At 39.8% G+C, this 23,149-nt stretch overlaps 3 protein-coding genes across 4 annotated transcripts; 2 read left to right on the plus strand and 1 right to left on the minus strand.

The window, feature by feature from the left end:
* Positions 1-252: 252 nt before the first annotated feature.
* Positions 253-5,276, plus strand: LOC115744056 (aspartic proteinase-like protein 1). The gene is made up of 10 exons (XM_030679146.2): positions 253-810; positions 1,615-1,753; positions 2,450-2,691; positions 2,838-3,065; positions 3,186-3,324; positions 3,397-3,467; positions 3,554-3,653; positions 4,376-4,436; positions 4,512-4,583; positions 4,820-5,276. Exons 1-10 carry the CDS (start codon positions 506-508, stop codon positions 5,101-5,103), a joined length of 1,641 nt encoding a protein of 546 aa, XP_030535006.1. The 5' UTR covers positions 253-505; the 3' UTR covers positions 5,104-5,276.
* Positions 5,277-14,758: 9,482 nt separating this feature from the next.
* Positions 14,759-16,064, plus strand: LOC115744127 (heavy metal-associated isoprenylated plant protein 23). Of its 2 annotated transcripts, XM_030679228.2 has the most exons (3): positions 14,759-14,984; positions 15,015-15,192; positions 15,326-16,064. In XM_030679228.2, the coding sequence occupies exons 2-3, from the start codon at positions 15,036-15,038 to the stop codon at positions 15,643-15,645; spliced, it is 477 nt and encodes a 158-aa protein (XP_030535088.1). In that variant the 5' UTR covers positions 14,759-14,984; positions 15,015-15,035; the 3' UTR covers positions 15,646-16,064. The 2 variants fall into 2 exon arrangements, with proteins under 2 accessions (XP_030535088.1, XP_048128197.1); XM_048272240.1 differs by having other exon boundaries at positions 14,759-15,192.
* A 1,310-nt stretch (positions 16,065-17,374) lies between these two features.
* Positions 17,375-22,927, minus strand: LOC115744128 (photosynthetic NDH subunit of lumenal location 4, chloroplastic). Its single transcript, XM_030679229.2, has 6 exons — positions 22,479-22,927; positions 21,344-21,436; positions 20,032-20,092; positions 19,877-19,945; positions 19,340-19,478; positions 17,375-17,801 (listed from the first exon to the last, which is right to left on the minus strand). The coding sequence occupies exons 1-5, from the start codon at positions 22,857-22,859 to the stop codon at positions 19,399-19,401; spliced, it is 684 nt and encodes a 227-aa protein (XP_030535089.1). The 5' UTR covers positions 22,860-22,927; the 3' UTR covers positions 17,375-17,801; positions 19,340-19,398.
* Positions 22,928-23,149: the final 222 nt, after the last annotated feature.

Below are 23,149 nucleotides of genomic sequence, written 5' to 3' on the forward strand. Positions count from 1 at the left end.
AATATTTTAAAAGTTATGGCATTCACTTGAATGCAGTTCATAAATTATGATATTCATGGTGTACTTATCTCGGGTTGTTATATAGAGTAGTTTAAGATTTTTGGTGATTTTGTTTGCGTGACGCCGTGAGCTATTCGGAGTTACCGTTAAACAATAAAACTAAAAGCCACGTGGCTCAGCTCGCATTCCGATGCCATAACATGCGCGCTCACGGACCCAGCTCCAACGGTGCGCACTGCGCACCTCCACCTTTCTTCTTCATCTTCTTCTTCTTCTTCCTCAGCTCACTCGCAAGCTCCCACTTTCACCATCCCACCACCGTGCTCACTCACAGCTCAATCCATCTCCTCTCTCTCTCTCTCTCTCTCTAGATTCCCTCATCGTTAGCATTTGCGCGTACGCAGCTCAGCTGCGCGTCGAGCTCGAGAAACCCTAGATCTCGGCCTGTTTCGGCTTCTGCACTAGCCTCCGATCGCTGCGCCTCGGCGCTCTCGTCGTCGTCGCAATGGCGACCCTTTTCTTGCCGGTTTCGCTCCTGCTGTCCTGCCTCGCTGTTGAAGCGGCGGCCGCGGTCACCTTCTCCTCGCGGCTGATCCACCGGTTCTCCGACGAGGTGAGGGCGCTGAGGGCTCCCAGCGGCGGGGTCTCGAACGCCACTGGCCCGTGGCCGGAGAAGAAGAGCATGGAGTATTACCAGTTACTCGTGGCCAGCGATTTCCAGAGGCAGAACATGAAGCTCGGCACTCACTATCAGTTGCTTTTCCCTTCCGAAGGGAGTAAGACGATGTCGCTTGGGAATGACTTCGGATGGTCAGATTTGCATCCCTTCTCTCTTTGAATTTGCGTTTTTTTAATTAAGGAACGTCTCTTTCTCCGCTTGTGATTGTGTAGCCTTAGCTTTCCGTTGTGTTGACTCATTAGTCTGCTCTATGGACCATGGTTGTGGCCATGTATATTTAAATCGTTTCTATTATTATAAGATGACATATTTTACTGCTGAATAGATTCATATCGGCATAATTTGAACGGCACTGTTGGTTTATTCGCTGAATTTCTGATTCTTGGATTAATTCCCTTTTCCCTGTTACGTTATCTTACTTTGTCTATGAGTTTCTGAATTTCTGGTCGAAAGACAATTTTGGTATGGGTTTGGTGTTCAGGGACCAAAAAGGGGAAGGACGATGAGACGTTGAGTAGCTTGTTAGGATTATCTATAAATATTTCATTGACAAGACTTACTCTTAACTCTTACTCTGGAAATTTTTCTGGGAAATGTGCTGGTGCTTCGAACCATTAGAATTATATTGGAGAGCACTTTTACGTTGCGTAGCATGAGGATTGATGAACAAAGAAGACAAATTGAGAATGCCATCTAAAGAATTTTACAACTTGAAAATGTCCATGTTGGTATTAGCTGTTGAGTTTTCTATTTTAATTCTGGTATTTAAGCAGATGCTTAACCTGCCCGCCTCTGTGCTTAATGTTGCCCCTCCTTTATATTCTGAGCACTAAAGGCTCTTGTAGCCATTTAATGTGATTTGTGTCAGTCTCAGATGAGACAGTACCTTGTGACCCTTATTGTTCATGCATCTCAGTGTAGCTTCCAATTTTCAGGCTACACTACTCCTGGATTGACGTAGGTAGTCCAAGTGTTTCTTTCCTTGTTGCATTGGATGCTGGGAGTGATCTTCTTTGGCTTCCATGCGAATGTGTACAGTGTGCTCCTCTGTCCGCCAGCTACTATAGCAGTCTGGTAGTTATTCCCCTTACTGTATTCTAATTCTAGTACCATACATTTATTTTCCACGCTGTCTTTGGCTTGATTTTTGGCTTCTGTTTTCTCTACTAATTCTTGGTCTTTATGGTTATTATTAGGGTAGGCATAAGCAAACTATATCCTGCGCAGGTGTCAGCATGTTCTTATTTTGTTTGCAGTATCTGTGTATAATACTTATCAGGAAAGAATACGGTTTTCTCTTTGTAGTAATTGCTTTGCCCTTGAATAGTAAGTTTTACATTAGGAAAAGAACAAGTTCTTGAAAGTAGTTAGGAAGCATTCTGTACTGTTGAGGTAAGATATAAACTTCAGGTGAAGGATTGAGTATCGGAGCCCTTTCGATTTCACAACGATGCTTATAAGCTCAAGATAGTTGGACATTAATAGAAGACTGTATCCATAACATAGGAAGAAGAAAAATGAAGACTTTACAGGGTCTTATGCTATTAGAAGGCAAACTTTGATTTAAGAAGCATGGCAGTAATGTAGCTAATACATGTACCAGCTCACCAGCCACAAGCAGTTGTATTTGTTTGGTTCTTTGTTGAACATTTGCTTTCGTGGAGTCGTGAGATAGTGAAGTTCCAGTCTAAGTTCATAACAGTTTTAGCACTTATTTCCAATGATTGATTGGCAGGTGCTCCCTTGTATTTGGGGCAATCTATTGTGCAGGATAGAGATCTGAACGAATACAATCCATTGGGTTCCAGCAGCAGCAAGCACATAACTTGCAGCCATCAGCTATGTGAACTGGGCCCAAACTGTACAAGTCCTGGAGAATCCTGTCCATACACTGCTAACTACTATTCTGAGAATACATCAACTTCTGGGTTACTGGTGGAAGATGTACTACATCTTGCGTCAGGCAGTGGCCAGGCATCAAATAGTTCTGTATTGGCTCCAATCATTTTGGGGTGTGTTTCTTTTGCTGATTTTCCTCTTTTAGGAGTTGCTTTTCTATTTCGATTAATGTTTGCACTGTCTCTGGTAGCAACTAAATGTGAACTCTGCCCATGGCCTAATCATTTGTGATGTTTTTTCCACGTTCTTTTGAACTCAGATGTGGTATGAAACAGAGTGGGGGTTACTTGGATGGTGTTGCTCCTGATGGTCTGATGGGGTTGGGGCTTGGAGAGATCTCTGTTCCATCTTTTCTTGCTAAAGGAGGATTGGTTCCCAACTCATTTTCACTGTGCTTTGATGAAGATGATTCTGGGACGATTTTCTTTGGGGATCAGGGCCCAGCCAACCAGAAATATACAGCTTTTCTACCTTCAAATGGGAATTAGTGCGTATTAGAATTCTCTTTTGATGTTTGGCTAGTAAATAACGTACACTACAAGACATGATATCATGTTGATGTTTAGTTTATGATGTTTCTCATGATTAACTCATCATATTGGTTCAGCGAGACGTACATTGTTGGGGTTGAGGCATGTTGCATTGGAAACTCTTGTCTTAAGCAAACAAGTTTCAGTGCTCTTGTGGATAGTGGCACGTCATTCACATTTCTTCCCGATGGAGTTTTTGAAACAATTACCCAAGAGGTACTTATACGTAAATTCTATTCCTCTGTGGTTATGTGAAGTTCAATAATTAATTTCGATGTCTTCTGATAGTTTGACAGGCGAGTAAATGTAACTCACTCTAGCATTGAAGGATACCCTTGGAAGTATTGCTACAAACCCAGGTGAATGTGCTTGAGGATGAGTTGTAAATGCTGCTTCTCCCTTCTTAAGTATGTTCTGTAGATTGACATTCTACTTATTTCGACAGTACAAAGGAGAAGCCAAAAGTTCCCTCTCTTTCGCTTGTTTTTCCACTAAACAACAGCTTCGTTGTCTATGATCCTGTTTTCAAGGTTTATGGCATGGAGGTATGTATTGTTCGATTTTCGTGATGGTAGGCAGTCTAAACGAGATTCGCAATATATCACATGTTCATTGAACAAGACGAATAATAAATTATGTTCATCAATCAAGTTTGGGCATTTGAGGTGTAAGGTGGTGTCTGATCAATTGGGGCTTTACTTTCTGCAACACCAACTTCACTCGTGAAAGTCTTGGTGCACTGCAAAAAGTTGGTGTTCATTCATCGTAATTCACTCAACGATTCGTATGTTACTGGTTACCCCGCCTTTCTGTTGGAGGAAGGCTGGTTATGTGTCTTGATGGGTGTAGGATTGCTTTGGTAGGATGCAATGAGAACAAGTCAAGATATTGAAAAGGTTTTGTTAACAAATGCCTCAGTGGCAATTTGTTAAGTATACTGTATGAGTTCTGATTTTCAAAATTTGATTACATACTTCATTGGTATAGTGAATGCATTGAAAACCATTATCTTGTTGTAATAGTCACAAGTTCCTGTACTCGTTTGCAAATTTCCATATGGAAAATGTGAGATTGACCGTCCTTTGAGAAATCTTTTTGGGATAAATAACAATGCTTGTTAAAATGATGCCTATGGGAATTGTAGATTGTGAAATGTATCAGTAAAACACAATATATAGAATGCTTGATCATCTCCCTACAGCAGAACTGCAGTTCTCGGTTTCCATGGAGATAAGATCTCAAATCCGGTTGTTTCTGTGGGTTGCAGGGGTTGGTGGGATTTTGTTTAGCCATACAGCCAACTGATGGAGATATCGGAACAATTGGACGTAAGTGTTCCCTCTGCTCATGCTACTCTTTCTCATACTTTACATGCTGTATGTACTCATAATATTTCCATGCAGAGAACTTTATGATGGGATACCGCATGGTGTTTGACCGGGAAAATTTAAAGTTAGGCTGGTCACGCTCAAACTGTGAGTTCTCTGGCTTTTTTCATTCATCATCTTTAGTCAATTGCCTCATCACTTCTTTACCTAGCGTGTATTGCTACTACCAGTAGTAACCTCAAGTCTTCTTTTCGCTGCCCCTCGTTTCCCTTATACAACGTGGTACTTCTGTTCAAACCACATTCTTGCTGGTTAGGTTTGCGCTGCTTATATATATACTACTACTTATAACTTGCATAAAATCCATTGGAAAACTTGTGCAGGCCAAGATTTAGATGACAGTCGGAGTATGCCTCTGACACCAAATGGCAGATCCCCGAACCCGTTACCCACAACCGCGCAACAGAGCGCTCCGGGAGGGCATGCGGTGGCGCCTGCTGTGGCTGGGAGAGCGCTATCCAAACCATCGGCTGCTTCAGAGGACCGCACATCATCCCACTTACGTTTAATCAGTTTAATGCCACTTTTGCTACTCTTGCACTTTCTTGCCACTTTCCTGCAGATAAACAAACCTTTTTCGCTCGCAGACCAAAATTCACTTCGCTGACTATGGGTCTTACGTGTAAATTTTTCTCAGTTTTGTAAGGGAGTAGTCGGGATGGGGAGCTTGTCGTTGTCAACCATTGCCTGTCAGGTTTTTGTGTTTCTTCTGGGCTGGTGGTTGATAATGTTATTGTATATTTGGCATGTCTTATAAATATTCCTTCTTGTCTTCTTCCATCTCATGTGTCTTCCACATTGTCCTTATTCATCATATTTTTTAATCGACTGTGGTTTTATTCTGCGTCTGTTGGGGGACTCACTCGTGCTCAGGTTGTTCTGGTGGAGGCAGGAGCTGAAGAAAATGGTAATGGTGGTTGGAGAACAGAAGACTTGTTGTCCCCCCCATTCTAATCATTTGCTTAACTGTAAGTGAGCTGGATGATGGTTTTGAAAAATTTGATGTCATTAGAATCTGTCAGATACTGGCTCGTGATTTCTCAGACAAAACTGCATGACGGAAAAAACTAAATTGCCCTCCTTACCAAGCACAAACCCAGCGTCATAATCCCCATTACCTAGTTGCCGAACGCTCCAACACCCACAAAGCCAATTTCATTGTATCCAAGGGCACAAGAAGCATGGACAGTTGGTTGATGTTAAACTCAGGAGCTCGGTTTGTGCACTTGGTCTAGAAATGCGCATGTTCCGTTGCCTCATCCCACTTCTCAGTTCTCGTACACTCTTCCAGATAGAAAGATAGGAAGAGAACCTGAAACACGTTTCGGAATGAAGGATCTCGGCACTTCGTACTGTTCCTTGAGACTTGATGTCCTATGGGCTTTTTTCCGATAATTATTGATTATCATCTATGAGTACAATCTGGCTCAATAAACTCTTTCGATCATGAGGAATATGTGGCAATGTTTCAATCACATGTCAAAACAAACTTTACGAGCGATCTCTTTCAGCTTTGGGAAGGGGTTTTGAGTCTCTAAAGCCCTTTTGGGAAAATATGGGGTGTTTGACAAATTTTTTTGGACCCCATTGGCTGAATGCTAGCCTTGGCAAAGTTGAAAACTCAAGACAGATCCACTTGGGCCTGGGCTTTTAGCATTTGTGGAAGGCTATTCCTAGGGTTAAATAATATTTTTTCTTCCAAAACTGTACTCATCAATTTTTTCGTCTTTCGATTTGCCCTCTTTATTATTCATCTTCTAGTCGATGGCCTGAGCCCTTTGCTGGAACTGGTGAAGGGTTTGAGTTAAAAAAAAATGGAAAGAAAAAAAAAATGTAACCAAAGTCATTTGCAACAAGAATTTTGCCAAACACTATTAACTGAAAGTTGCTTTACAAAGGACTTCTTATCAAACACAATTACATTTTGAAAAACCCCTATAGCGCAAACGTATTTGCATTTTTTCAAAGACTTTTTCCCAAAGCTGAACTAAACGCACTTTATCTTCTGTCAAACATGCTCACATTATACAAATATATGTGCTATTTCCCACATTGTATGCATGCATCAAAGTGCACGTTAATAATGCTATAAGGTGAGCAAATTATTGGGTCTCAAAGAGGGAAGTGCACTTGCATGATTGAAGAAGGTGCACAATCCTAACATTTTCAGAAATCTACACATTTCCAATGGCTTTTTTCGCCTTTTGTACAAGACACACAAGCCTCCAAGAACAAAAGAGAGCAACTGCGCACTCAAAAAGTGTCTTGGGAATATTGATCTTCCTCGTCGTGTTTTACTTTCCGCCTTGCACGTATGGAAGTAAAAAAAAAGTTGCGGTGGGGAAGAATATTATTTTGTGCTTTCTTTGTTGATTGGAAAGCAGCTGTAGAAGTTGCCAAACTGCAGCCTTCACGCTCCTCACCAAACCTTTTCTTTTGTCATTCTAAAATTCTCGAGTGTTAGAATCCGGCCGGCCCGAGCGAGGGTAGATAAGAATTTGACGTGAGACGATCACAATGTTGTGATTGATGATCTGCTCTTACCGGCAATACTTCTTGAAAGAAGCGGCGGGACGAAGGGCCGGTTTACAGGCAAAGGGAGAATGACCCAAATGGTTCTTAGAGCCATGTTTAACGTGATCCCCGAACTTTAGCTCAATGTCAAATACCGTCTCTAAATTTTTAATCTATTTAATGCGGTCCTCAAACTTTTGATACTTGTTTTATTTAATCCTTGAACTTGAATTAATGGAAGGACGGCATTGAACATTTTCATATAATCTAGGGACTAGACTAAACATTTACTAAAAGTTCATGGACGATATTGCACATTGGACTAAAGTTTAAGGACCATTTATCTAATTATCTCTATAGGCAATAGTATTGAGGTGCATGTGTGAGGATGATAAGCGAAAGAATCCTACAATAGCGAACTAAAATGATGGTGTATCGGTTAGTCATAACTCATTGGCACGAACTTATAGAACGAAAGTGGGTCTGATTAGATATGTTATCTTCATGGTCTTTGAAAGTGAGGTATCAAATTTTTATTGCGCCCTCAAATAACCCGTTGGGGCTCCAGACCGCAACATCCCATGAGAATGGGTTTATTAATGGATAATGTCCGCTTAGAATTGATCTATCCTTTAAAGTAAAGAGCAAGTGAGAGGTGTAAATAGATGTTGTTAGATTATACTTGTAATAATTGGTCAAGGCATGCCAAGCATATTATCTATGTGTATACAAATAGAAACCTAATGTCCAATTCATAACTACTCTATCAACTGCAAATTTACATCATTCGTAAGTTGCCATGTTTCATGATTTCCTGAATCATTTTTTCCCAATCCCGGTCGAAAAAAATCAGTTTTCTTAATTGAAAAATTGTAAATCTGAACATCCCTTATTATATATTTAGTCAAGTTTATATGTAGGTGATGTGCATAACTCATAATTTTGTAACCCATCAATCAAAAGTATGATCGGAGAAAGTCTCTCTCGAAAAAAAAATAGAAAATATAACCTTTTCGGATACTCTTTTGGGAAAAATGAAGTATTATATGAGAAACATGAATAATGAAGCAAGATGACATGTTAAAAGGGTGCATGCATCTGACTCTGTCACCACTTTATTTCCATTCCAATTATGTACTCAATGGGCAAAAAGATAAAGCAATGGTTAGAACGGCCTCCTTTTGTAGTACCTATTGTGACGGACGGCATAGCATAGATTTACAACTTTTTCTCTTGTATGTCTGATATTTAGATTGTCTAGACATTTGGAATTTGTTTTTTTTTTTTTTATCAATTTAGTGAAATAAGTCTTAAATATTTTGTTGCGCTGACGAAAACAATCCCTCCATCCATCTCGATGCCCATGTAAATCTGTTACAAACCCTACATCAAATATCGTATAGGCTGATGTAGTAGGGGTTTCGAATCGAATAGTAATGTAACCAAGTTTTGCAAATTTCTACAGTAAATGGTAAAGAAGAGGGATGTGTTTCTTGACTTTTGGTATTGCAACACTTATACATTATGGCATTTCGGCTTGGCTTATTAAGTGATAGTGATAAGAATAAATATTGATGAAGTAATAAATTGTTAGTAGCCTTTGGTGAACCCCTTCAAAATCTCTTTGTGAATGCTGAATTTGACTGCCATTGATCAGCCTTTACATTTAACTCAAAAGGAGTTATATATATCAGCTAGCTCCAGCTGGAAAGGTTTTGTATCTTCCCAATTTTTACTCGCAATCCATGTCTAGTACTTGGTGCAGGTTCACTGAATATTAGGACTGCCAATATGATCCTGCAAAGCTTAAATAGATCTTTTCCAATGATAATTTAGGAAATAAAGGTACCCATCAAATAAAGTCGATAGAACTCGAGTCATTTGCTTGCTTAAGCCATTTCCATGCTAAAAAGAGCTAAATCAGATGGTGACTAGATTCATTCGTAGCACGGGATTCTGTACCAGCAAAAACTAAGACCCCTGCTACCAGGTAGAATACCATCGCCCATTGTTACTAAAAAATTCAAAGGCGCCTCAAAAACGGAAGAAAGGGGGGAAAAGCATGGCAACTTGCCATATGCAGCAGCCATTTACTATTCATTGGAAAAAAGATTCAAACTTTTTGACAAATCTTAACCGTTGGTATCCACGTATCTTAAAAAAAATTCATGACTATGAGTCCTTCAGTTATGGAAATTTGATGGGTTCCATATCTAAGGTTAGCAATTCGCTCTTTGTCAATCAATTTATGTCTAACTCGAATATGACATCTCATTAGTTGGGTCCAAACTTTGAAATTTAAATGTATGATACATTTATTTGTATATAGACATACACTGCACGACGTGCTTGATACATCTGATTAATGATGTTTCATACATAAGTACATAAGAAAATTTGTTCAGACACTTAAGAGAGACGTTCAAATGTAAAATTAACATGTCAACATATTAAGTTAAGTATGCTTAAACGCGTACATGTGAATGAGTTAGATCAACCCCCCTTCACTTCATAAGTCTTTATCACGCGGTAACGAATGACTAGGTTGGCACAAACACCGACTAAACTCAACCCCGACGTTTTTGCGACCGTTAATGTGTGAACAACGGTATCGAATTTGATTTATCGAAACCGATAAAAAGGAGAATAATCTAAGATTGATGGGGAATGAAAAAAGCATAAAATGGTCACTCCAAAGTTGGGGGTTGCGTGATTGCATAAATTGACTTTATTATTCTTTGGTTGTTTCAAGATCTGCAAAATCTCATTCGTGTCCGATATTTTTCCCAATCTGAGTAAAAGTACAAAAGAGAGGAGCTTGAATTCACTGTCGTAGCAGGTGAAGGTGAAGCTTATGGGTCGCCTCTGCACTTTTGCATCAATTTAAGCAATAAAAATACTGATCGTGTTAATTGGAATTTCACCGGATACCCAGCTTGAATAATTTTACTTTCAAATTTTCGAAAACTTCGGTTTATGACTAACTTGTTTCTCTGTGCGCCACTGTCGCGTGATACATCCGACACACATAGCAACTTCTCGATGTAAAGAGAGGTCTTGTAAAATCGTGCCTAGTATTTTGTCCTTCGGACAAACTAATTTGATTAGAATTACCTCAACCTTCTCTTACTTTTGAATTCCCTTCCTTTTTGTTAAAAAAAAAGAAAGAAATCATATTATGCCTATGAAGATTTCGAAAAAAAAAAATGTAATTTGCACCTGAAAGTATGGAGAATGCATACTTTCTTAAATTTTCAGGGTGCAAAATGTAGAATCTTGAAGCAAAACAGTACCATATGAATCATGGAGTTAGATAATATAAATGGGGAAAATGGGGAAGGGCTTGTGTAATTTTTATAAACGAAGATATAGATCATTGAACTACGAATTGTAGTGGAAGCGAACTTATCTTATTGACGATTTTATCATATTAAAACATACATATCATGTCGTTTTCTAGGGCATTATATTTGGAGAGGACCGTACACATATTAAACAGTTCCTATATATGTCAAGTTGAATCGGCGATGTGATTTCATTTTAAATCATGAACGTGCCAGATCTTTTTGACATGCGTCGCTGTTTGGGACTTCTTGAAGATTTTTTTTTTCAAACGAGCAAACGACGCCGTTTTGGCTCTTCAATGTCCATGTCAGAGCCGGCATCGCCGACCGGCCCCGACTAGGATTCCACGCTGGTATTTTCCGGTTATAAATCGCTGGATGGATTGTATCGGCACAATTACAAAAGGTTTAGGACTAAATTGGCAAAAAAAAAGAAGAGTTTAAGACTGAATTGACACGATTGCAATAAGTTTATGATTGAAATGAAAATAGGAAAGCTTAGTGGATGAAGTTGTGGGTTCGGTGGATAATTATTAATTCATAAAAAAGGCAATTCTTTTTTCTCCTGAAAATAATGGTGGTGGGGATCAACCATGCCACGATAGCTACGTGACAATTACACATTCATATATTTTTCTCTTGACCATATAATAAAAATTTTATTACCCAAAGATTCAGCAGGCGACAAACCTAAAACTCCAATAATCACCCACATAGTTTAATTGGTTTCTTCAGCTTACAAGCAAAAGCTTGTTCTTTTGCTAAAGGATGGCTTCATTCACTTAATGTAATTTCAACTAATTAAGATCACGGGTCGACACTCATAGTTTCCCTTTCACTCGTTAAGTCGCCGGTTCCGGCTACCCTCTTTCTTTTTTTTTTTTTTTTTTCCAAGGTCGAGTTCTACTTTTACGCCAGAGCACCTATGGATTCTTGAATGCAATCGAAACATGTGAGGTAGTCACTCCATCTTAACCATCGAATAGCATGGATCTCATGCAAGACTCGCATGATCCGACGACTGGGATGAAGCGAGTCTACATGTACCGATGCATATGCATGCAAGCTAATACACACTTGAACAGAAGAGAAGAGAAGAAATATAGAACTTAGGAGGAGGAGCCTAGGAAGCTTCAAAATTTCAAACCTGAGAGACATTGGCAAAATTTTAAATATTACAGCTGTTTTCGTTTGGCAAATTCCCACCTAGAAAGTTGATGGACACGAATTGTTGAACCTTGGAGCAGTATAATAACAAGAATGGGAGGTTTCAAAGCTCCTTTTTTATATTGTAATGTTGCCTATACATCTTTCTATGCAAAATGGTATAATATACACTTGACCGGTCCACGCCAAGTAATCTCCATTAGGAGAATTTCAAAGCTAGAATTTTTCCCTTCAACTTCCATAAAAAACGCCCTTGTGAACTTTTTTGTAAGTTCGCCGTTAAACGATCGTTTCAGAAATAAGAATTTTTCTCGTTGCTCACTCGATTATCTCTTACATGCGGTCTCCCTCTCTCTTTCTCTCACGTCTCTGTCGCTGGCTGTCCGTCTTCGGTTCATTGTCTGTGGGCTGGCCATCCTAAAGAATTTATGTTGTTATCAAACAAATTTATGATTTGGGAACACAAATTTTATGTAGTTATCAAACGGGTTTCTTTGCTTAGAAACTCGTCCGGATAATAGAAATAGAAGAATCTATTTCCGACCATAAATAGCTATTGAGAATAGGATTCGCGCCATCAGTCGCTGAATTGCATGCTCAACCTCTAGGGACGGTGCTTTCGGTGTTTTCAGCTCGGGAAATTGAATGCCATCCGTTCAAATTATGCCAATTCCATGTAAATCACTCTGGGTTAAGGTCATCTCATCTGTGAAGGCCTAAAGCCAAAGGGCCCTAGCATGATTTCGGATCTTCATCCGTGTGCTCGCGGCCATTGCTTAGTCTACACCATCGCGCAAGCTGATTCAAGAATTTGGCACACACTTTTTGGCGCCATCAGCTTCCCACGGGGCCACCCACCGACTTGGTCGGAACCAAAGGCGGCCCATCGGAGGGGAGACAGCTACTCCAGATCGGCTCCTCGATCAATCTCCACCGTCGATCGATCCACGTGGCGCTCGCCTGTTGGAAACCATTTTTCAGCTCACGTCGCTTTCCCACCTTTTATTATTATTATTATTATTATTATTATTCAAAGATGAATAAATAAAGTGTTCATTAGAGGAGGGAGGCCGCTCCATTATTAGCAGATTGGGAGCAAGTCTCTTTCCATGAACGTAGCCCTATAAACCTACTCTCTGTCTGCAACTTTCCTTCTTTTTTGACTTCCAGAGATAATAATAATAATAATAATAATAATAATAATAATAATAATAATGGAGGGAAAGTGAAAATTTCAATTGCAATTTTCAATTCATTGCGTACAGTCATATATGGAAAAATTGCACAAAAAAAAAAGTAAATTATACTCATTGAGACACTAATGTCCAAGCTTCTTTTTTTGTTTTTTGGTGGCAACAAACCGCCGGACTTTTACCGGCATGGCGGTAATATCCGTTGTCGCGGATTCGTCCAAGGCAACCATTTAAAAATCCTAGTGGCAACTTACGTGGGCAACGTCGGGCAAACGATCTGACATGGATTCGATGCAACTTTAGTGAAGCCAAAACAATTGGTGTCGTTTCTCCATGAAAAAAAAATAAAAATCTCATGTGGGTGAAAATGATGAGGGGAAACGGGCGTCGCTTCGAATTCACTAAAGCAATATCGAATTCATGTTAGCTCCGTCGGCACTCCGCTGTTCGTATAAACGCCATGTAGGCTTAATAGCCATCTTGGATGGAACTATGACGGATGATGTATTTGTCACATCGATTCAGGTTTGACGATTTTTTTTGGTGACATGAAAAGAAGTTTGAAGTATTGATATCACGATAGATGTAATCTAGGATTTTGTGATGATATTTTGCATTCAATTCATCCGAAGTTGCGAATCTACGAAATTTTTCTCGGTGTCTATCCATTGAAATTGATTCAACCATGATTAGTGCTGGACATGTACGATGGCCTTAGGTTGAAAAATCCAAAACAAATACCGTAGTTTTTTGTAAAGTATTTGACAAAGGAAGCTATTAGCCGGACAGTCGGTTATTTCTAACCACACGATCTCCCAATCAATAAGCGTTTTATGTAAAACACGTGGTGATAATGTGTGGATTTATAGTTGAGATTAAACTGTCCCGAACAATACTGTCAATAAATCATTTTCCATTTGACAAATGTCTCGTGGTAATTTTTACGAAACTACTTCACGACCATTTAAGCTACTAAGGCACACTTTCGGTTCAGCGACAACCACACCAAATCAGATCCAAAGAACGAGAAAAAAGTAAGGAGCATGTGAATGTGATGAAAAGAATATAAGGGCACCATCCAAGAAGGTCCAATGGCACGTTTCTTATATTCTTACTTGCCTCCTAAGGAGGCGTAGCAAGTGAAAACTTTCCTCCATAAGCAAATCCCATCTTTTGAACACATAAAACGGACTGATTCCCTAAAAATTTCAAATATTAGGTTTAGTCCCAAATTTGTCCCGAAATTTTTTTGTTTGGCCTCAGAAAAGACCCTAACTATAGGTTTAGTCCCATATCTGTCCTGAATTTTGTTTTATCTAAAAAAAAAATTACAAACTTTCAATCTATTCTCAAATTTACGTCTGTGATCCAGTTCCAACTTGACGTGTCATTTCCATGTCGATAACAAATCCGCATCAGCAAAGTAATGGGACAATATGTATGAATCGACGTGACATTTTCATGTCGATAACAAATTTATCCCGATAATTTTTCTTGAAATTCCCCAAAATGAAACTGTACTAGGATATAAAATTTAAGGACAACCAAAGACAATATTTGGACAGAGGATTAATATGGGCATATTTGAGATTAAATTGAAAATGGGTAATTCTTCTCTTAGACCAAAAAAAAAAAAAAAAAAAAACAAAGTTCGGCATATATTTGGAATTGGACCTAAAGTTTTGGATTTTTTCCGAGCAAATAAAGTTTGGGGCAGATTTGAGTCTAAACTTAAAATTTGAGGTTTTTTTTCTGAGACAAAAGAAAAATTCGAGATAAATTTAGAAATGGACCTACCGTTATAGACTTTTTTTTTTTTTGGGTTTTTTAGGGGAACTAGGCCGTGTAAAACTAGGGGAAATCAATTTTGTGCAAGAACGTTGTGTAAAGAGGTGAAGAAATATTTTTAAGACAGCTCTGTCGGAGACCAGCAAATATCGGGGCTTCCATGATGCATCATCGTCGCTCTCCTACTGTTCGTGGGTCCCGACCCAAGAATGCTTTTGGTGCGCATCGCAAGAGCCTATATAACTGTGCCCCTGTTCTCGAGGAACATCCTCATACTCGTAGGCAAGTAAACGAAGAGAACAGCCTCGGAAGCACTCTTTCTTGGTTTTGTTGCGAGGCAAAGAAAAGAATTCTTTTGGAGGGAAGTTTTCTCCGATTTCTCTTGAAGGGCTTTCCTTGAAATCCCCACCTCTTTGACCAAACAAGGACCCATCAACATCTTCCCCTGTTTTTCTGAACTTTTGTCCGAGGCTTTCAGCTTCAAAACACAGAGAGAGAGAGAGAGAGAGAGAGAGAGAGAGAGAGAGAGAGAGATGGGTGTTGCAGGGACTTTGGAGTACTTGTCTGACTTGATGAGCAGCGGGTACAAACACAAGAAGAGGAAGCAGTTGCAGACGGTGGAGCTGAAGGTGAGGATGGACTGCGATGGCTGTGAACTCAAGGTCAGGAAGGCTCTCTCTTCTTTAGACGGTGAGTTCAAATTAGTCTCGACTACAGGACAACTTACTCTGTTTTTCAAGAAGATGGGTTTTTGTCGACTTTGAATTGTCCTGTCAAGGGGGGAGTATGTAATAACTGGGGGGGTGTTCAATGGTGGTTGCAGGGGTGAAGACGGTGGAGATTAACAGGAAGCAGCAGAAGGTGACGGTGAGCGGGTACGTTGACCAGAACAAGGTGCTGAAGAGGGCCAAGTCGACGGGGAAGAAGGCGGAGATATGGCCCTACATACCCTACAGCGTGGTGGCTCACCAGCCGTACGCCGCCCAGTCCTACGCCCAGTCCTATGACAAGAAGGCCCCTCCCGGCCACGTCAGGAAGGTCGAGCCCACCTCCCAGAGCGCCGCCGCCGCCGTGGCCCGGCACGAGGACCCTTACATGACCCTCTTCAGCGACGACAACCCCAATGCTTGCTCCATCATGTAGGACTAGGAACCCAGGTCCGCTGTTGCTTTGCGAGATTAACCGTTCCCGCGGTTCGGTTTGCGGTTCAATCATGTGAGAGGAGGAAGGAGTATGCAGACCCGAATTCGAATTTCGGATTGGTGTATAGTCGGGTATCGAGATTTAGACAAAAGTGGGAGGACAATTGGGTTAATGAGCGTCAAAATTAGCGTTATGTATCCACCTTTGTTATTAGTAACTTAGAATCTGGAGAGTGTTTTAGCCAGGGTTGTGCCCTTTTGTAGGCTAGCTGAGTTTTGAACTCTTTTCTCCTCTTTCTTCTTCTTGTACTTTATCAATGGCTATGTTGTCCTGTATGAATTGTAGGGATCTATTGCTCCTTTTGGGTCATGTAATGTGGCAAATGATAGTGTATGCAATGGAGCTTTGCTTTGTGTTTTTCCCCCTTTTTTTTTTTTGACCCTCTTGTCGTTTATTGCCATGATGTGATGTTACGTTTCCAATTTCCATGATTGGATGACTTGATTTCGTCCCACAGCTGGAGCCGGACACTATGGGAAATTGTGCAAGCTGGATGCAAATTTGGTGATCCTGAGTAGGTTGCTATGTTTTAGCTCTGACCCAATGGCATGATCAGCCAGATCTGGCTTACGTTTTTGCAGCACCTAGTGCTGGTTCTTAGGTATAAAGAGACCGAGAAGTAATCCCCCATTGAGTCCCATTGAATCTTCACTCAATTATTTGACGAGTTCAAATAGACTCACCGAAACGAAAGAGATTAAAAAAGGTTCGATTAAAAAAAAAATCATTTTTCAATGCATATGCCAGTAAACTATGTTAAAGAAATTTCACATTGGAGAATCGGTGTAGATGTGATGTAGAGCATTTAATATATCATAATTAACTCACGATTCATTGGTCCGAGCTTCTGAGTAAAGTAAGTCTAACTATATCTTATGTTAACATGCTCGGACTTGAACTTTCTCTTGACAATCTCAACATGCTAAAGATATCGGACTTCTGCTGTGCGCTTTTTCAACAGAACATTCGGGACATAATTACAACTACTTGAAAGTTATCTATTGCGACATGTATGCAAGTGCAAATATTCGATCGAATGTGATCTTTAAGACATTTGGTCAGCTTAATCAGCTCTTACCGAGTCTTGGATCTGTCTGAAAGTGACAAGGCCAGACGTTATAAACCAAATTCCAAAAGCAGGAAGACAGGGAAGATGGGAATGGCTCGAATTATTTCAAACGCATTTGGTTCCAAATAGGAGCTAGAGGAAAAGCGAAAAAAAAAAAGGGCACATTCTTCATGTCCCGCTGAACCAAACCCAAGAATCAATCAATCAAACTTTCTTTTGCCCTCCAGCTTTTCTCTTTTTCTCAGGACACTTTGTTGGAGCCAAAGGAAGCGTAAAGACTAGTCACTGCGAAGACAGCAGAGATTCATGGGAAGTTGTACAGTAAATCTCAAGATCCACTCTCTTAAGTCTCAAAACCCCTTTTGACAACATGGGTACAAATCAGAACTTTTAGCAGCATTTAACATCCAAAAAGACTCCCGGCAATTAGTTCAAAACCTAGACAATGCTCTTACTTGTCAAAATTATCGTTCTCGCCACAATGTCTCATATATCACCAACGGATCAAAATCTTTCGAGAAAAGCCAAAATGACAATCATCTACATAAGTTGCATCTACGTGCATATGCAGGCACATACTCTACGAATGCACTATGGCTAAATAGAATGCTTAATACACGAGCAACCCTGCCGCTTAAGCTCGCAGATATGGGGTTGACCGTCAACGTGGAAATATATCAATTTAACATGAAGCTTTCATCTTAACACTTATTTTTCAATACATCCAGAGTGCAGAAGCTGATTTCGTTACAAAACTCAAGTTGCTCTTCATGTGAATAGATGTACCGCATACTACAAAGTATCAACCAGGATGACAATTGCACCATTCAAGGCAATGAAGATGGAGGGTTAGTGGCTCCAAGCCAGCCAAGAAACATATTAGCCTGGATCGTCATATTTCTCTTCTGGACAGAAGTGACAGGTGAGAGACATAGGCTCTATGTTTGTTAATGTGAAAAAATCGATTGTCTCCATCACATTTCTCATCATTGTGGGACAGATTTCCTTCTTTGCTTCCAAAATAAACCTAATCACAAGCAAGCAAGAAATCTCAAAATGGATGACAAAATAAAAATGTGCAACATCAAGCTATTTCTTTCCCAAAAGGCCTTTGAAAAGTAACATCTTAATTAAAACAGATTTAACAAATCAGTCACCCAGTCAGGCAATAGGTTTAGAAATTCAAGGGAAGTAGCCTGATGGATATTCAGGACTTATGACCAATGACACAAAATGCAGGGCCAACTAGACTACCTCATCCTCTTACATGCATTCATGGAACTAGAGCCATAACTTCAGTACTTCGTGTGAGCCCAGAGCCTTTACGGAGAATGAACTCAGCATCAAATATTAAACACGTCACGTATGACTCCATACAAAGATCTCCTTCACATCACCAAGATCACTCATGGGCTTTTCATTTCACCATGCCACTGAATTCGGTAAATGTCAAGCTTTCAACAATCATTTTTAAACAGAAAAGACCATTGAATGCAAATGGAAAAATAAAGCCTGCCATCAATCGGAAGGAATTGTCCATTTTTCACTTGCAATTTTCAATGGGAATTAGAGAACTGGTAATAAACCAATTAGCAGCTTTTTCTGTTTTTTGAAAACTAAAGAACAGTCTTGTAGACTTTTACCAAAAAAAAAAAAGAACAGTCTTGTAGTTGTCTATCATTTTTCAAACACCTTCTTTATTAACCCAAAAAAAAAAAAGAACAGTCTTGTAGAACTAATATCCACAAATGCAGCTTTTTCTGGTCTTCCAACTTAAATGAAAAGAAACTTATTATATTTCTTTCAGGATTTTCTTGTCCTAAAATATGAAAAATCAGAAATTTTACATACACAAAACAATAGACCGAGCATGCTTTTAGGATCAGGAAACCAGAAAAGGGAAAATCGTTTCCAGTACAAGTGAACAATTGAGGGGAAACTAGCCGACAAAAGACTGATTGCCTGGCAGCAAGAGGATCTTGAATAAATGAGATACCACCTCAAGATCAGAGTGCAAGTACGGCCAACAACTCAGTTTGGCGTGTCTCGTGTCTGTAATTCGAGTCAATTTGTATCGGCTTAAAACATCTTAATTTAAATTCCACATCCTGAATAACTGAAATACGATGAATTTGTATTATTTCGTGTTAACATAAAGTTAAGTGTGTCGGATTGGGTCATATTTGGGCGTTCTCTTTGCAATTTGTATGTACCTCATGTCGTGCAAATGGGTCATGTCCAGCATTCTAGCCTTAAATGCAAGTTAGAATGCAGTTGTTCCAAATATTGCCTAGCTCTTCCATCCTAGCATCATTTGTTGCATTCCACCCTAGCATAATTCGTTGCATAGACCTCGACTAGCCATTTCTCACAAATGGTACGATTCAAGAAATGGCTAAGTTGATGTCCTTACATTTTGGCTCCCGATGACACATAGGAAAAGCTATCTAAGCTGTAAATGTACTAATAATCCAAATATATCTAACCTCCAGGCTCCTTTATTGATAGCATCGGGCGTTCATTTAGAGGGAGGGAATTGATAGCAAGAAGAATAGGATTACTGACCTCAAGACACCTTCAATGTCCTCATATTTACTTTATAATGCAGGGGACTTGGACTGGCCTCACTTTGCATTTCCCGAGTAGATACCCACCAACTTTATGTCATAGACGAGAGTCGCATTGGCAGGTATGTTGCAGTCACCTATCCAAAAAATGGGCATCCTGTTGGATGATTTTATGAAAAGGCATGTGCTTTTGGGCATATACTTAAGTATAATACCAACAAAAAGATGTCATGATTTGGACACAAGCATTAAAAGGCCATGTACTAGTCAAAAACTAGTCGGATAAGGTGTTAACTTACAATGGCCAGTTATGCTGTTTTATCAGAAAAACAAAAAAGGCATGGAGTGGGATTCCCTCAAACAGAAACAATATTGAAACAGAGAAGATGCAAACAATACTAAAACAACTCCCTGTCCAGTATTACTCTCCTTTGATCACATAAGCCGATTTTCGCTCCTTGAAGGAAAATAGCTTTAATCTCTTGGTGTAACTAAATGATGTAATGCTTAGTTCTGCAAGTATTTGGAAAGTCACCTGAAAAGCATCCTGCAGGTTCTGGCCCATATGCCAACTGTGGAGGAATCTGAAGCTTACGTTTACCACCTATGGAAATTCGGCAGGGTTATATTTTCCAATAAAAAAAAAGTATAAAAGTTGAAGAAAATTATACATTGCCTTCAATGTCTTACCGACTTGCATTGGTGGCACCCCAGCACCTCCTAGTATCCCCTGGTCAAGTCCTTTGATTACCTAGGCAACCAGAGCAGAATTGCAGTTACATAGAGCCTCCTATATGACATGCTATTTCCTCAAGGCACAAACATCACTAAAGAGACATTTCTTCTGTTAAAGAGGAACTCAAATTAGGTACAGGGGATTAGCCCAAGAAATGAAGACGCAAAGAGTTTTTGTGCTTCTTGTCCATATTCCCTCTGCCCATGTTCGTCCTAGTCATGTATTTCAACCTTATCACTTACATCAAAAGATATGACCACATAATTTGGCAAAAAGGATTTAGTACTAACGGTTGATTGCATAAAGAACAGATATATTTTACTCTCTTTGAAAGTACAAATTAACAAGACGAACTTTGGTTTTGATGAGGCAAGTGAAATCACCAAGAAATATTAGACATGTTGAAATAGATCATCGAAATATAGAAATTTGTACATCGATTTGCCATGCTCAGGAATTGATGCGAAGTTATCTAAGGAAGCCTTAAATAAGTCATAAAGTGGACAGGAGCAACATCTTTTTGCACCATCAATGGGGGAATCTTTTCTACTGTATAAATAAGGACTAAAAAGAATAAACTAACAGAGACAATCAAGCTCTTCTAACCTAATAGAGTGCAATCTGGATAAATAATGGCATGTACATTCATTATCAAAGCCATCCATTATTGAATGCCTTTGACGAAGGAAGAAAATTTTTATCAAACCGATTTGACAAGCTGCTCCAAAGAGGAAGAGTGGGTTTGGATTTGTCATCAATGTGACACCAGAATCCACATTCAAGAGGAGCATGAATTACAAAGAAAAGAAAAATAATTAGAATTCTGGAACTTGAGATGGCATTTGAAGAAATCGCATCGGAATGTGTCCTTATCATCTAACCGATAGTTAATCTTGGATATAATAGACTATACGTCCAGAAAAACTGCCCTTTCTCCAGCAGGCTTTGACTTCACACCTACAACCACCTTGTATTCATTACATGTGAAGCAAAGTACACCATATATGAAGTTGCTCAAGCAATCCCCTCTGAGTTCAAAATATGTTATCATGTGAAGGACAACTTACGCAATAACAGTAAGAAGACACAGCAATGGGATTGATGGTAAGAGAACAGCACAATGAAAATTTTTGGTGCCAAGTGAGCATCGCTAAAGAACTTTGCCTTGAACTTAAAACCAACTAAGCAGTCACTTCAACAACCTATTGACGACCAATGATTTAAAACTAAAAGAAGCTCAAGAAAAAAAAGACGAAATTCTCATACCTTTCCAACACCAACACGCATAGTAAGAGGCCTAGCGCGTTTATAGCTGCTATCAAAGACTCTGCCATCTGCAAATCGTGCAGTATAGTGAATCTGCACAATAAACAAAGATGGCATTATAGAGGAAGACTTTGGGCATAGAGTAACTTTTTTTCTGCCTTAAGGCAATAGAAGGAAACGTAACACCTTGTAACCTAATAAACTGAGTTCTTTCCGATCATGATAAACCGACAGACGACTGTACATAAATAACATTGAGCCTGATTTTGATGTTATACACACTGCCTGGAATTTTAACAAAGGGTATGGAAGATTAAAATCACTCAAAGTTGGCCTCATCCCCATAGTATGAACCATGAACAGAAAGATTCAAGAGATTTCCCATCATCATTGGCATGCCCTTGAAGGTTCAGCATTCTTCATTAATTGCGTTCTGTATATTTATAGAGCACAACTATCATCCTAAAGCACAAAACCTTCTAACTGAGGTACAAGAAAAACCTCGTAAAACCTTCTAACTGTGTCCTGTATCACCCCTATCATAAATTAGTGGAATCCTGTGAAGACCTATTCCCTAAAGCTTGTAACTTTTGAGCTCATAACTTAACTTACTTGTAACTAACGCTTTCTTTTCTTGGGTCAATATGCCTTTCACATCCCCACATAAGTCGATGGATATACGTAAATTAGAGGAGGAAGAAGGCCAAGTGCACCGACGGGTCAACCCCTTTTCAACCCATAAGCTGGAAAGAATCTGCGGTAACTTTAAGTGATTACACCAAATGAAAGAACGGCTTAAATCACTTCTCTCTCTCTCTCTCTCTCTCTCTAAATTATGAATTCTGTTTTCTACTCTCTCCCAATCTTAATAACAAGTGGGAAGAGCTATTCTCTCTCAATCTTACTAACAAGTGGGAAGAGAGTTGTGAAAGAACACAAAATGGCATCCATCTTGCAGACAGTTACACTAGTTAAAGAGAAGCAAGCACATCTAATCTCTATGTTGCGACAGTTCCATCCAATACTGACAAATTACACAATTATTATTTAACCCTAGAATAAATTTGGCCTTGCGAATGAAATGCAGATTCAAACCAACCCAAGTAGAAACAACAAGATGAATTAGTTCACTCACATTGACAAGCTCACCACGAGGGACCTCCTCGCCCGAACCAACCGCGACGTCGCAGAAACCAAGCCCAGAGCGAGCGAAACTGAGCTCGCACGTGGGCTCGCCAACGGTGGCGTAATACTCGACCCTGGTCGCGCCGGCATCCAATGGACACAGAGCCAGAACAGACGCCGCCAAAAACCCAATACCCACGTTCAACGGGAACGCCTTCGTCGCGGAGTTCGAGTCCACGCACACCCTCGCGTGGTTGGCAAGGGAGGAACAAGGACGTGGGAAGGAAGGAGGGAAGGGAGGAGGCTTCGAAATGGGGGAGTGCTTCGAAGTGAGGGATTGCAAGGGGTTGTGGGGTTTTGGAGTGGTGAGCGTCAGTGTCGAGATCGCCATTTTTGCTCGCTCTTGGTCAGGCTCTGAAGGAGGAGGAGGAGGAGAAGCGATGAAGAAGATGATGCTATCTCAAGACCAAGTGGCAAGAGGGACCTTTGGGATTGGATAATAGTTCAATCTGGTTTAGGCACTTTTTTAAGTTGTGAAAATCCTTTATTATATCTTTTTAATACCACCGATATTTAGAACTCGACTCAAAAGATATACTTATAATTGATTAATCAATGCGATTTTCGGCGCGTTAACTAATCTAATTAAGTGTATTATCGGTGCTCAAAATTAAAACTTTA

This window comes from Rhodamnia argentea, chromosome 11 (genome assembly GCF_020921035.1).
Source record: "Rhodamnia argentea isolate NSW1041297 chromosome 11, ASM2092103v1, whole genome shotgun sequence".
NCBI lineage: Eukaryota > Viridiplantae > Streptophyta > Magnoliopsida > Myrtales > Myrtaceae > Rhodamnia > Rhodamnia argentea.